The sequence below is a fragment of the Gymnodraco acuticeps genome, unplaced genomic scaffold (genome assembly GCF_902827175.1).
Source record: "Gymnodraco acuticeps unplaced genomic scaffold, fGymAcu1.1, whole genome shotgun sequence".
Lineage (NCBI taxonomy): Eukaryota > Metazoa > Chordata > Actinopteri > Perciformes > Bathydraconidae > Gymnodraco > Gymnodraco acuticeps.
In genome coordinates, this window is record NW_022990314.1 from 7,501 (window position 1) to 20,187 (window position 12,687).

Consider the following 12,687-nt stretch of genomic DNA (forward strand, 5'->3'; position numbering starts at 1 on the left):
CACACACACACACACACATACACACACATACACACACACACACGAACAGTCTCTATAGGCAGCTTAAGCAGAGAAGTTAACCTCTGACCTCAGACAACCCCCTCCCTGTGTCTGTGTGTGTGTGTGTGTGTGTGTGTGTGTGTGTGTGTGTATGTGTGTGTGTGTGTGTGTGGACCCCCGCTGCTGACCTCTGACCTCTGGAAGAATAACAGGAAGCTGAACACACACTCTGTTTGCAGCAGAGCGACGCCGAGAGGAACGCTTTCAATCTGCTCAGGGTTAAAGGGGTGTCTGTGTGTGTGTGTGTGTGTGTGTGTGTGTGTGTGTGTGTGTGTGTGTGAGTGTCTGTGTGTGAGTGTCTGTGTGTTCTGCACAGAAGGACATTTGCTGACTGTAAAAACACACTTCACCTCGCACTCTGTGCAGTGCTTTTACTTTGAAAGTCTCTGGTCTCGTGTCTAAAGGGTAAATGACAGTGCTTTTATTTTGAAACTCACCCCTGCAGTGCACGTCGCTGCCCCCCGTCTCGTACCCGGGGCGACAGGAGCAGCTGGACACCGGTTGGCCCACCCACTGACCGTCCTCGCCGCAAAGCATGCTGGCAGGCCGCGCCTGCTCGCCGGGCGGCGTCACTGCGTTCTCCACACACACACCCTGAGCCTGGGACACACACATCGCAAAATAAAAGCCTGTCAATAACAACAGTTGTTCCTAAACTAAACTGAGCTAGCAATGTATGCTAAGTGACAGCGCTTTTATTTTGAAAACCCAAAAATATACTTTCATTTCTTGAGCAAAATACAAAATAAAGAGATGATAATACTTAATAAACTCTTTCATGATGAGGCTCTTAGCTCTTATTTTGAAAAGTAGATGTTATTTGCCCTGGTTACGGTGTTAGTGGTGTGTGTTACTGTGGTCACGGTGTTAGTGGTGTGCGTTGCCCTGGTTACGGTGTTAGTGGTGTGTGTTACTGTGGTCACGGTGTTAGTGGTGTGCGTTGCCGGGGTTACGGTGTTAGTGGTGTGCGGTGCCCTGGTTACGGTGTTAGTGGTGTGCGTTGCCGGGGTTACGGTGTTAGTGGTGTGCGTTGCCGGGGTTATGGTGTTAATGGTGTGCGTTGCCCTGGTTACGGTGTTAGTGGTGTGCGTTACTGGGGTTACGGTGTAAGTGGTGTGCGTTGCCCTGGTTACCGGTGTTAGTGGTGTGTGTTACTGTGGTCACGGTGTTAGTGGTGTGCGTTGCCGGGGTTACTGTGTTAGTGGTGTGCGTTGCTGGGGTTACGGTGTAAGTGGTGTGCGTTGCCCTGGTTACGGTGTTAGTGGTGTGCGTTGCCGGGGTTACGGTGTTCGTGGTGTGCGTTGCCCTGGTTACGGTGTTAATGGTGTGCGTTGCCATGGTTAGTGTTATTGGTGTGCGTTGCCCTGGTTACGTTGTTAGTGGTGTGCGTTACTGTGGTTACGGTGTTATTGGTGTGCGTTGCCCTGGTTATGGTGTTAGTGGTGTGCGTTGCCCTGGTTACGGTGTTAGTGGTGTGCGTTGCCAGGGTCACGGTGTTAGTGGTGTGCGTTGCCGTGGTTAAGTTGTTAGAGGTGTGAGTTGCCGTGGTTACCTGCTCCACCAGTGAGTGGGGGATGGTTTCGGGGAAGGAGGCGAAGGCCCTCCGGAGGGGGGGGCACTTCCTGTAGAACACCCTGACGGACAGGAGGGCCATGCAGGCGCCCTGAGACTGGAAGGCCAGGTAGAGCCCCGCCTCCTCCAGAGGCCCCGCCCCATCCACAGGCCCCGCCCCCAGCCTCAGCGTCTTCACGTTGCTCCGCCTCTCGCCCCCCCCGCGCCGCCGCAGGTGATCCGCCGCCACCGTGGACAGCTTCCTGTACGGGTTCTCCATCCAGGGGGGGCGGGACTTAGAGGCCGAGTCAGAGGGCGACTCGTAGAAAAACACGTTGAACGTTTCCTTACAGTGACGACGGTTCAGAGACGAGCACTCCATCATCGTGAAGCTAACAGGAAGTAAACAGGAAGTAAACAGGAAGTTAGACGAGCACTCCATCATCGTGAAGCTAACAGGAAGTAAACAGGAAGTTAGACGAGCACTCCATCATCGTGAAGCTAACAGGAAGTAAACAGGAAGTTAGACGAGCACTCCATCATCGTGAAGCTAACAGGAAGTAAACAGGAAGTTGGCTGATGTGTATGTGTGTCGGCCGATGTGTCCGTGTATCAAGGCAAGGCAAGGCAAGGCAAGTTTATGTATATAGCACTTTTCAACACAAGGCAATTCAAAGTGCTTTACAAAAAATGAAAGAGATTAAGAAAATGGCATTTAAAATCAGTCATTAAAAAGAAAAGCTAATAAAATAAACATTAAAAGAAAAAATACATGGATAAAAGTTACAGTGCTGTCAATTAAACATTAAAAGAAAAAAGTACATGGATAAAAATGTGATTGTGATTGGCCGATGTGTCTGTGAGTCAGCCTGTGATTGGCCGATGTGTCTGTGTGTCAGCTTGTGATTGGCCGATGTGTCCGTGAGTCAGTGTGTGATTGGCCGTCGTGTCTGTGTGTCAGCCTGTGATTGGCCGATGTGTCTGTGTGTCAGCGTGTGATTGGACGAACCGGATCTCCACGTAGAGAGTGGTCGCCGCCCCCCGGGGGATCCAGCGCGTCCTCAGCCAATAGGAGTCCGCGCTGTCGGGGGTGCAGATCTCGTGGATCCGGACACTGTTCTGCTCGTCGTCCAATCCGCTCACCTCGTCCCACTGAGAACAAACACGTTAGCATCCTCCATAGGAATCAATGGGAGCATTAGCATTGAGCTAACAACACTTACCTGAGGGTCTTCTGCCGGGTGAGTGGTCCATCGGAGATCAGACGTCTCCAACTTAGTGTTCATCAACACCTCTGAGAGACAGACAGGTGAGAGGGAGATGGGTGAGAGAGAAACAAGTGAGAGAGAGACAGGAGTGTGTGTGTGTGTGTGTGTGTGTGTGTGTGTGTGTGTGTGTGTGTGTGTGTGTGTGTGTGTGTGTGTGCAGTTGTAACTGCCATCGTTATTGCAGTGGGATATAAGATGCACTGGACGCTTTTGGTACGCAATGTGTCTCGTTACCACGCTGAGATTGGCCTTTAAACAAGCCCTGAACAGCGGGCGGGTCTACAAACAACGCCTGAACGTCTGCGACCCAAGCCCAACACCGGCCGGAGATGTTCGTGTAGACTTCGAGCAATATGTGCGATTATTGTCAGATTGTGAGTGGACTACTTTCCAGAGAGATGAAAGAGCGTGCAGGGGGACACTGGACACAAAACTGCTCCAGGTAAGATCTAACTTTGCTGTTACTCCCGGAGGCGCAGATAAGTGGGGCAGGCTGGTGACAATCCTGACCAGCGCTTTTTTCATTAATGGAATATTCTCCGCGACGCAACGAAACTCGCGTCCCTACGGATTCCAGCTTCTGAAATATGTCGCCAGAATCCTGAAGAAATTCCCTCTTTCTGCCAACTTCCCGGTGGACCTTACAGCTGACTCGCTGACACCTTGGATAGAAATGCAGCTTCGCTTAATCCGTGAGAGAATACAACCAGCGCTGCGGGCCGCCGGGACAGAGACACAACGGCAGCAAAGGAAAGTTTACAGGAACAAGCTGACATATCTGTGGCTACACCGCAAATCAAAGGCAATCGATATCATTTTAAATAACAGCTGTTTTCCGGAAACCACGCCCACTGTTAGTGATACAGCCAATGTGTATGACTACTATAAAGCCAAATGTCAAACTGTGCCGAGGGCTACTCCCCTGGCCACGCCCCCTTGGTACAATTTCATTGACAGAATAGAGCCAGGCTATTTCCCAGACACCCAGGACTTTACAACAGAGGAGGTGGATGCAGTTCTGGCTTCTCTTCCTAACAAGGCTAGTGGATCTGATGGGGTCATCTATGAGGCGCTGAGAGCTACCAGGCCCACGTCAACACAGACACTCACACACATCTTCAATGCCTGCCTGATCAATGAGAAGGTGCCTGCTTCGTGGAAAGGGGCCTTCATTCACAGGATACCAAAAAAGGAAAATGTCCCAGATGATCCTTCCACTTGGCGTGACATTTCACTATTGCCCACTGTATACAAAGTCTTTATGAAGTGCCGACTCACCCGCATCTTACCCTGGCTGGTGGACACAGGGATTCTCTCCCCCCATCAGAAAGCATATATCAACAGACGGGGAATGAACGAACATGTGTTTTGCTTAAAAACCGGAATAGATGATTTCAAACATGGATCATCTAAATTCTACACAGTGTTTTTGGACTTTAGAGACGCGTTTGGTACACTCTCCCATGAGGTGATGCTACAAGCATTAGAGGAAATACACCTGCCTCAGCCTTTGGTGAATATTGTATCCAATGTGTACCAAGGTTCATTCCTCCAGGTTATCTGTGGGCAGCAGCTCACAGAGCCGATTGCACTGAAGGTGGGAATAAAAACTGGCTGTCCCTGGAGTGCCGTGAACTTCATCCTAGCACTCAACCAATGGATGAAGTGGATTTACCAGTGCGCTCCTTTGCATGTCAAATCCCCAAATCCTGTTCAGGGATACGCTGACGACGTGCAGGTGTCATCACGACAAGAGGATGTCATCATTAACATGCTGGCGCGCACTGATGAATTCCTCCAATGGTCAGGGCTGGAGGTGAAGCAAGCTAAGTGTGCCGTACTCCATGAGCGCCGCAGTGGAGGCAACCGCTGGTATAAGGCCAAGAACGACAAGCCCCCCTCCTCTCTTGTAATGGGCCAACCCATTAAGGTGTATTCCCGTAATGAGACCTACCCATACCTTGGCCACAGGTTTAACATCGCTGGCGAGTGGGGGGAGCAGGTCGAGGAGCTCACTACAGAGTTTCTCCATCGTCTCCACCTGATTGACTTGTCCCCCCTCCCCGTCCTCATGAGGTTCCAGGCTGTGAGAGAGTTGGCTTTGGCTACAATTCAACATCTCTTTGCCAATGTACACATCCCTCTCAAGGCACTGAGAGAAATGACAAACAAAACTGTCCAGCTGGTCAGAAAGTGGGTGGGCCTCAACACACACTCCACACGGGGCATCATCTTTCTCCCATGTGGAGAGGGGGGGCTGGGAGTCCCCAATGTCGAGTGGACCTACATAGCCACCAGGCTAGTCCACCTGATCCACATGCTTAACAATGATGATGTCACCGTAAGAGAAATGGCCAGGGCCTCTCTCCTGCTGGATCTACACAGAAGGAAGACCCCCCTGGCCAGCGCAGACCAGAACAACTTCCTCGGCTTCAGGAGGAAAGACTCTGGGAAACTGGACTCTCAGGCCAGGGGCTTCGGGGTCTGACTGGCCAGATCTCAATGACCTCTGCAATCGGACTGGAGTCCAGCTGAAATGGACACGACTCAACACACAGACTGAAGTCCCCGTCTCTGATGAACTGATCACTGACCCCAGTGTGGTTGTGAAGGCCGACATCACAACACCTCAGGAAGAGACTGTGGAACTGCACAGAGACTCTGCAAGGAGGGTTCTGCTCAGCACGAAGCAGTCTGAGATCAGGCAGCACTGGTGTGGACTCAGACTACAGGGAAAGCCTGTTTGGGGTTTGCTGACCACTCAGTCTCACACTCAGTGTTTAAGAACGCCGCTGTCGGTGAGGATGTTCTGACATTTACCATCAAAGCAAGACTGCAGGTATTACCCACTGAGTACAACCTGTCCACCTGGTACCCTCGCATTCACACTCCATTCTGTTTAAACCATCAGGATTCACAACAACACCTAGAATCCATTGCACACATAACACATGGATGTAATGCATACAGACGCCTGTACATAGCCGGCATGACCGTACTGTGGACATTGTGTCTGATGCGGTACGAAACATCTTACCATCTAGCGCAGCAATGTACAAGCACGCTAGAGAGCTACCAGAACGGTTTGGTTTTACCAATGATGTCTTGCTGACATCCAAATACACCTGATGTGGTTTCTGTTGACTCCACAGGGAGGTGCTAATGTTAGAAGTAGGCTGTGCCTTTGACCTGTGCATGGACCAGGCTTTCCAGGACAAGTATATCAAATACCAACCACTGCTCGATGTGATAACCAGCTTTGGGTACAAGTGTAGATACAGCATACTTATATTCGGAAGTCTTGGCCATGTATATAAAAGCACCGTGATTGGTCTGAGAGTTGCTATGTGTTCCCTTAAGGCTGCTGCTTAGCCGTGTGGAGAAGGAATGGTCATTGTTCCCTTAAGGCTGCAGCTTCGCCGTGTGGAGATGGGAGGTGCCTATGTGTTTCCCTTAAGGCTGCAAGCTTAGCCGTGTGGAGAGGGATGCTAGTGTTTTCCCTTAAGGCCTGGCTGCAGCTTAGCCGTGTGGAGAAGGAGGTGCTAGTGTTCCCCTTAACTGCAGCTTACCTGGGGAGGAGGTTCCTATGTGTTCCTTAATGCTTTAGCTTAGCCGTGTGGAGAGGGAGGTGCTATGTGTTCCCTTAAGGCTGCAGCTTAGCCGTGTGGAGAAGGGAGGTGCTTTGCTATGTGATTCCCTTAAAGGCTGCTATGTGTTCCCTTAGGCAGCTGCCGTGTGGAGAGGGAGGTGCTATGTGTTCCCTTAAGGCTGCAGCTCAGCCGTGTGGAGAAGGAGGTGCTATGTGTTCCCTTAAGGCTGCAGCTTAGCCGTGTGGAGAGGGAGGTGCTATGTGTTCCCTTAAGGCTGCAGCTCAGCCGTGTGGAGAAGGAGATGCTATGTGTTCCCTTAAGGCTGCAGCTTAGCTGTGTGGAGAAGGAGGTGCTATGTGTTCCCTTAAGGCTGCAGCTTAGCCGTGTGGAGAAGGAGGTGCTATGTGTTCCCTTAAGGCTGCAGCTTAGCCGTGTGGAGAAGGAGGTGCTATGTGTTCCCTTAAGGCTGCTGCTTAGCCGTGTGGAGAGGGAGGTGCTATGTGTTCCCTTAAGGCTGCAGCTTAGCCGTGTGGAGAGGGAGGTGCTATGTGTTCCCTTAAGGCTGCTGCTTAGCCGTGTGGAGAAGGGAGGTGCTATGTGTTCCCTTAAGGCTGCAGCTTAGCCGTGTGGAGAAGGAGGTGCTATGTGTTCCCTTAAGGCTGCTGCTTAGCCGTGTGGAGAAGGAGGTGCTATGTGTTCCCTTAAGGCTGCAGCTTAGCCGTGTGGAGAGGGAGGTGCTATGTGTTCCCTTAAGGCTGCTGCTTAGCCGTGTGGAGAGGGAGGTGCTATGTGTTCCCTTAAGGCTGCAGCTTAGCCGTGTGGAGAGGGAGGTGCTATGTGTTCCCTTAAGGCTGCAGCTTAGCCGTGTGGAGAAGGAGGTGCTATGTGTTCCCTTAAGGGCTGGCAGCTTAGCCGTGGGAGAAGGAGGTGCTATGTGTTCCCGTAAGGCTGCAGCTTAGCCGTGTGGAGAAGGAGGTGCTATGTGTTCCCTTACGGCTGCAGCTTAGCCGTGTGGAGAGGGAGGTGCTATGTTGTTCCCTTAAGGCTGCAGCTTAGCCGTGTGGAGAGGAGGTGCTATGTGTTCCCTTTAAGGCTGCAGCTTAGCCGTGTTGGAGAAGGAGGGTGCTATGTGTTCCCTTAAGGCTGCAAGCTTAGCCGTGTGGAGAAGGAGGTGCTATGTGTTCCCTTAAGGCTGCAGCTTAGCCGTGTGGTAGGGAGGGTGCTATGTGTTCCCCTTAAGGCTGCAGCTTAGCCGTGTGGAGAGGGAGGTGCTATGTGTTCCCTTAAGGCTTGCAGCTTAGCCGTGTGGGAGAGAGGTGCTATGTGTTCCCTTAAGGCTGCAGCTTAGCCTTAAGGCTGCAGCTTAGCCGTGTGGAGAGGGAGGTGCTATGTGTTCCCTTAAGGCTGCAGCTTAGCCGTGTGGAGAGGGAGGTGCTATGTGTTCCCTTAAGGCTGCAGCTTAGCCGTGTGGAGAGGGAGGTGCTATGTGTTCCCTTAAGGCTGCAGCTTAGCCGTGTGGAGAAGGGAGGTGCTATGTGTTCCCTTAAGGCTGCAGCTTAGCCGTGTGGAGAGGGAGGTGCTATGTGTTCCCTTAAGGCTGCAGCTTAGCCGTGTGGAGAAGGAGGTGCTATGTGTTCCCTTAAGGCTGCAGCTTAGCCGTGTGGAGAGGGAGGTGCTATGTGTTCCCTTAAGGCTGCAGCCTTAGCCGTGTGGAGAGGGAGGTGCTATGTGTTCCCTTAAGGCTGCAGCTTAGCCGTGTGGAGAGGGAGGTGCTATGTGTTCCCTTAAGGCTGCAGCTTAGCCCTGTGGAGAGGGAGGTGCTATGTGTTCCCTTAAGGCTGCAGCTTAGCCGTGTGGAGAGGGAGGTGCTATGTGTTCCCTTAAGGCTGCAGCTAGCTGTGTGGAGAAGGAAGGTGCTATTGTGTTCCCTTAAGGCTGCAGCTTAGCCGTGTGGAGAGGGAGGTGCTATGTGTTCCCTTAAGGCTGCAGCTTAGCCGTGTGGAGAGGGAGGTGCTATGTGTTCCCTAAGGCTGCAGCTTAGCTGTGTGGAGAAGGAGGTGCTATGTGTTCCCTTAAGGCTGCAGCTTAGCCGTGTGGGAGAGGGAGGGTGCTATGTGTTCCCTTAAGGCTGCAGCTTAGCCGTGTGGAGAGGGAGTGTGACTATGTGTTCCCTTCAGGCTGCAAGCTTAGCCGTTGTGGAGAGGGAGGTGCTATTGTGTTCCCTTAAGGCTGCAGCTTAAGCCGTGTGGAGAGGGAGGTGCTATGTGTTCCCTTAGGCTGCAGCTTAGCCGTGTGGAGAGGGAGGTACTATGTGTTTCCCTTAAGGCTGCAGCTTAGCCGTGTGGAGAGGGAGGTGCTATGTGTTCCCTTAAGGCTGCAGCTTAGCCGTTGTGGAGAGGGAGGTACTATGTGTTCCCTAAGGCTGCAGCTTAGCCCTGTGGAGAGGGAGGTGGCTATGTGTTCCCTTAAGGCTGCAGCTTAGCCGTGTGGAGAGGGAGGTGCTATGTGTTTCCCTTAAGGCTGCAGCTTAGCCGTGTGGAGAGGAGGTGCTATGTGTTCCCTTAAGGCTGCAGCTTAGCCGTGTGGAGAGGGAGGTGCTATGTGTTCCCTTAAGGCTGCAGCTTAGCCGTGTGGAGAAGGAGGTGCTATGTGTTCCCTTAAGGCTGCAGCTTAGCCGTGTGGAGAGGGAGGTGCTATGTGTTCCCTTAAGGCTGCAGCTTAGCCGTGTGGAGAAGGAGGTGCTATGTGTTCCCTTAAGGCTGCAGCTTAGCCGTGTGGAGAAGGAGGTGCTATGTGTTCCCCTAAGTGTTCTGTGCTGCTTAGCCCCGATATATTTGATTCCCTGTCTTATGTAATATAATTTGTGGAACCAAATAAAGTATTCAAATGTGTGTGTGTGTGTGTGTGTGTGTGGTGTGTGTGTGTGTGTGTGTGTGTGTGTGTGTGTGTGTGTGTGTGTGTGTGTGTGTGTGTGTGTGTGTGTGCGTGTGTGTGGTCTCATGCTGGGACCTGAGGCCTGTCCTACGAAGCAGGATGTTCTCTTAGCGGCTAACTTCAGGGTAACTCTGGGTTTCCGGTCCTACGAAGCTGGTTCTCTTCTTAGCGGCTAGATCTCCATGGTAACTGATGCTGAGCGGCTAACCTGCTCCGGAGCAGGATAGGTTGCAGGCTAAGAGCTCAACTCAGTGAAAGCACCGCCTGCTGACCAATCAGAGCTCAGTGTGGAGTTTAAAGCGATCAAGTCATATTACAGGAGAAAGGAAATACAGAAAAGCTGCCGTCGCAGGAAAGACGGCCGGCAACAATCAGCGACTGTGTGAACGTGAACATGAATAGAATATCAGCTCCATCTTCAGAGCAATCTGACTATTATAACATTAGCGTTAAGAAAGCTTACTGAAATATCTGCCACAACATAAGTAACCGGATCAGAGTCACATTAAGTACAGTCCATATCACTTCATAATGTATCATCTCCTGATCTGAGTCAGCTGAGCCGTATCTGGCCGTGCAACACTCACAGCGTCACAGACTGGATGCAGAAGCATTATTTGAAGCAACACATTAAGTTGAGGAAACACTGGAGTCAAATGTAATGAAAGTCAGATGGTGTCTTAGACGGCAGTGATATCATAAAGCTGTTAATGTACGCATTCAAACACTTGTTCTGTTCCCAGCTGTGTTCACCTTGCAGGTGCAGCTCTGTGGCTTTGATCCTGGATCAAGTGTTTAAGTCATGGATGTTTAAACTTTAACTTCTTCATATGTCTAATATTATAGTTGACTTTTCATTCAGGAAGTATGACGCTGCGCTGTCAGTGCGCTTCTCCATGTCTGTGATTGGTCGAATGCTCCAGATACCACCCCTCTCATGTGAACACCTAACTAGATAGGACACGATCCACTTGATAACCAGCGTCGTAGGACCGCTTAGCGAGAGCGCGTATGTTTTGGATTAGGCCAACCGGCTAACTCAAACATATCCAGGTTAGGTTGAACCGGCTTCGTAGTACAGGCCCCAGGTCTCTAAGCAGTAGATCTCTCCTGATGAAATTCCTCACTGTGAGAGCATTAAACAGGTCAATATTTATCATTTGGGATCAAATACGTGTATTTAGATACTGTACTGTGTACAAGTACTCTGTTAGTAACACCACTGTGTACAAGTACTCTGTTACTAACACCACTGTGTACAAGTACTCTGTTAGTAACACCACTGTGTACAAGTACTCTGTTAGTAACACCACTGTGTACAAGTACTCTGTTACTAACACCACTGTGTACAAGTACTCTGTTAGTAACACCACTGTGTACAAGTACTCTGTTACTAACACCACTGTGTACAAGTACTCTGTTAGTAACACCAGTATACAAGTACTCTGTTAGTAACACCACTGTGTACAAGTACTCTGTTAGTAACACCACTGTGTACAAGTACTCTGTTAGTAACACCACTGTGTACAAGTACTCTGTTACTAACACCACTGTGTACAAGTACTCTGTTAGTAACACCAGTGTACAAGTACTCTGTTAGTAACACCACTGTGTACAAGTACTCTGTTAGTATCACCACTGTGTACAAGTACTCTGTTAGTAACACCACTGTGTACAAGTACTCTGTTAGTAACACCACTGTGTACAAGTACTCTGTTAGTAACACCACTGTGTACAAGTACTCTGTTAGTAACACCACTGTGTACAAGTACTCTGTTACTAACACCACTGTGTACAAGTACTCTGTTAGTAACACCACTGTGTACAAGTACTCTATTAGTATCACCACTGTGTACAAGTATTGTGTATGTCCTACTGTATTTTAATATTTGAGTACTTTAATGTCTAAATATATATTTTCAATAAGAAATCAATATAAATACATAATATAAATATAGTAAATATTGTATATATGTCTGTAGTATAAATACCTGTCTTTTATAGAACACTTTGATTTATCCAGAATATGTTATATTGTGTATTTATTGATTAGTAGTTCATTGAGTTTACACTTTATTCCACCTTTTAATGATGTTATGCCCGAACCCTCAGGAACACACAGAACCCTCAGGAACACACAGAACCCTCAGGAACACACAGAACCCTCAGAACCCTCAGGAACACACAGAACCCTCAGGAACACACAGAACCCTCAGGAACACACAGAACCCTCAGAACCACTCAGAACCACTCAGAACCCTCAGGAACACACAGAACCCTCAGGAACACACAGAACCCTCAGGAACCCTCAGAACCCTCAGGAACACACAGAACCCTCAGGAACACACAGAACCCTCAGAACCACTCAGAACCACTCAGAACCCTCAGGAACACACATAACCCTCAGGAACCCTCAGAACCCTCAGGAACACACAGAACCCTCAGGAACACACAGAACCCTCAGGAACCCTCAGAACCCTCAGGAACACACAGAACCCTCAGGAACACACAGAACCCTCAGAACCACTCAGAACCACTCAGAACCCTCAGGAACCCCCTGTTAGGATCAATAGAGTATCTATAACATAATCAATACATATATCAGAAGATAAATACAGTTCATAAATATAGTTAATATAATACATTTAAAATATATAACATAACTAGGGGGGTGTTTACCTTCCTCTGCCCAGCAGCAGAGCACCAGCAGCGGCAACAGAACCACCAGCCCTGAGCCCCGGCTCTCAGCCTCCATCTCCCCGGGAGCTGCGGCTCCTCTCCGGCTCCTCTCCCCGGGAACAGCGGCTCCTCTCCGGCTCCTCTCCCCGGGAACAGCGGCTCCTCTCCGGGCAGAGAGGCGGTGCTCAGAGGAGCCTCATGGAGGAACTCTTCCAGAACACAGGCCCACAGAGTGGAGGGTTAAAGCGGACACAGAGGGGGTATAGTCCCGGTAATCCTCTCACATCTGGTTCTTCTTAGATGATTAGTTTCTGCTCCGGAGCAGAGGAGCGGCGCGCGGCGGCCTCCGAGGCCGAGAAACAGGCTCCGAGAGGCGGATTGGAGAACGGAGAGGAGACGCTGGAGCTCCGGATGAAAAACAAAGGAATAAACCCCTCAGACCGGGCTCCTCTCGAGGATAAGGGCTCTGTGTCGTCCCGCTGGGTCCCAGTATCCTCGGTATTCCCGGTATTCCCGGTATTCCCAGTTAAACGCTGCACACAGAAACTTCGGAACAAAAGCAGCAAAAAGTTTCAGCTCCGAGAAACACGAGAAGACACGCTCCT

The 12,687-nt window shown here is 50.4% G+C and overlaps 1 protein-coding gene across 1 annotated transcript in view; it reads right to left on the reverse strand.

Moving 5' to 3' along the window:
• LOC117550541 (ephrin type-B receptor 4b-like) overlaps positions 1 to 12,677 on the reverse strand; it is a gene marked incomplete at its 3' end in the record, with an annotated part of 15,204 nt that extends 2,527 nt beyond the window's left edge. The window contains 6 exon segments of the mRNA XM_034222927.1: positions 498 to 660; positions 1,613 to 2,003; positions 2,621 to 2,763; positions 2,835 to 2,905; positions 12,083 to 12,211; positions 12,245 to 12,677. Coding sequence (XP_034078818.1) covers positions 498 to 660; positions 1,613 to 2,003; positions 2,621 to 2,763; positions 2,835 to 2,905; positions 12,083 to 12,158 — 844 coding nt within the window.
• Between the last annotated feature and the right edge of the window lie 10 nt (positions 12,678 to 12,687).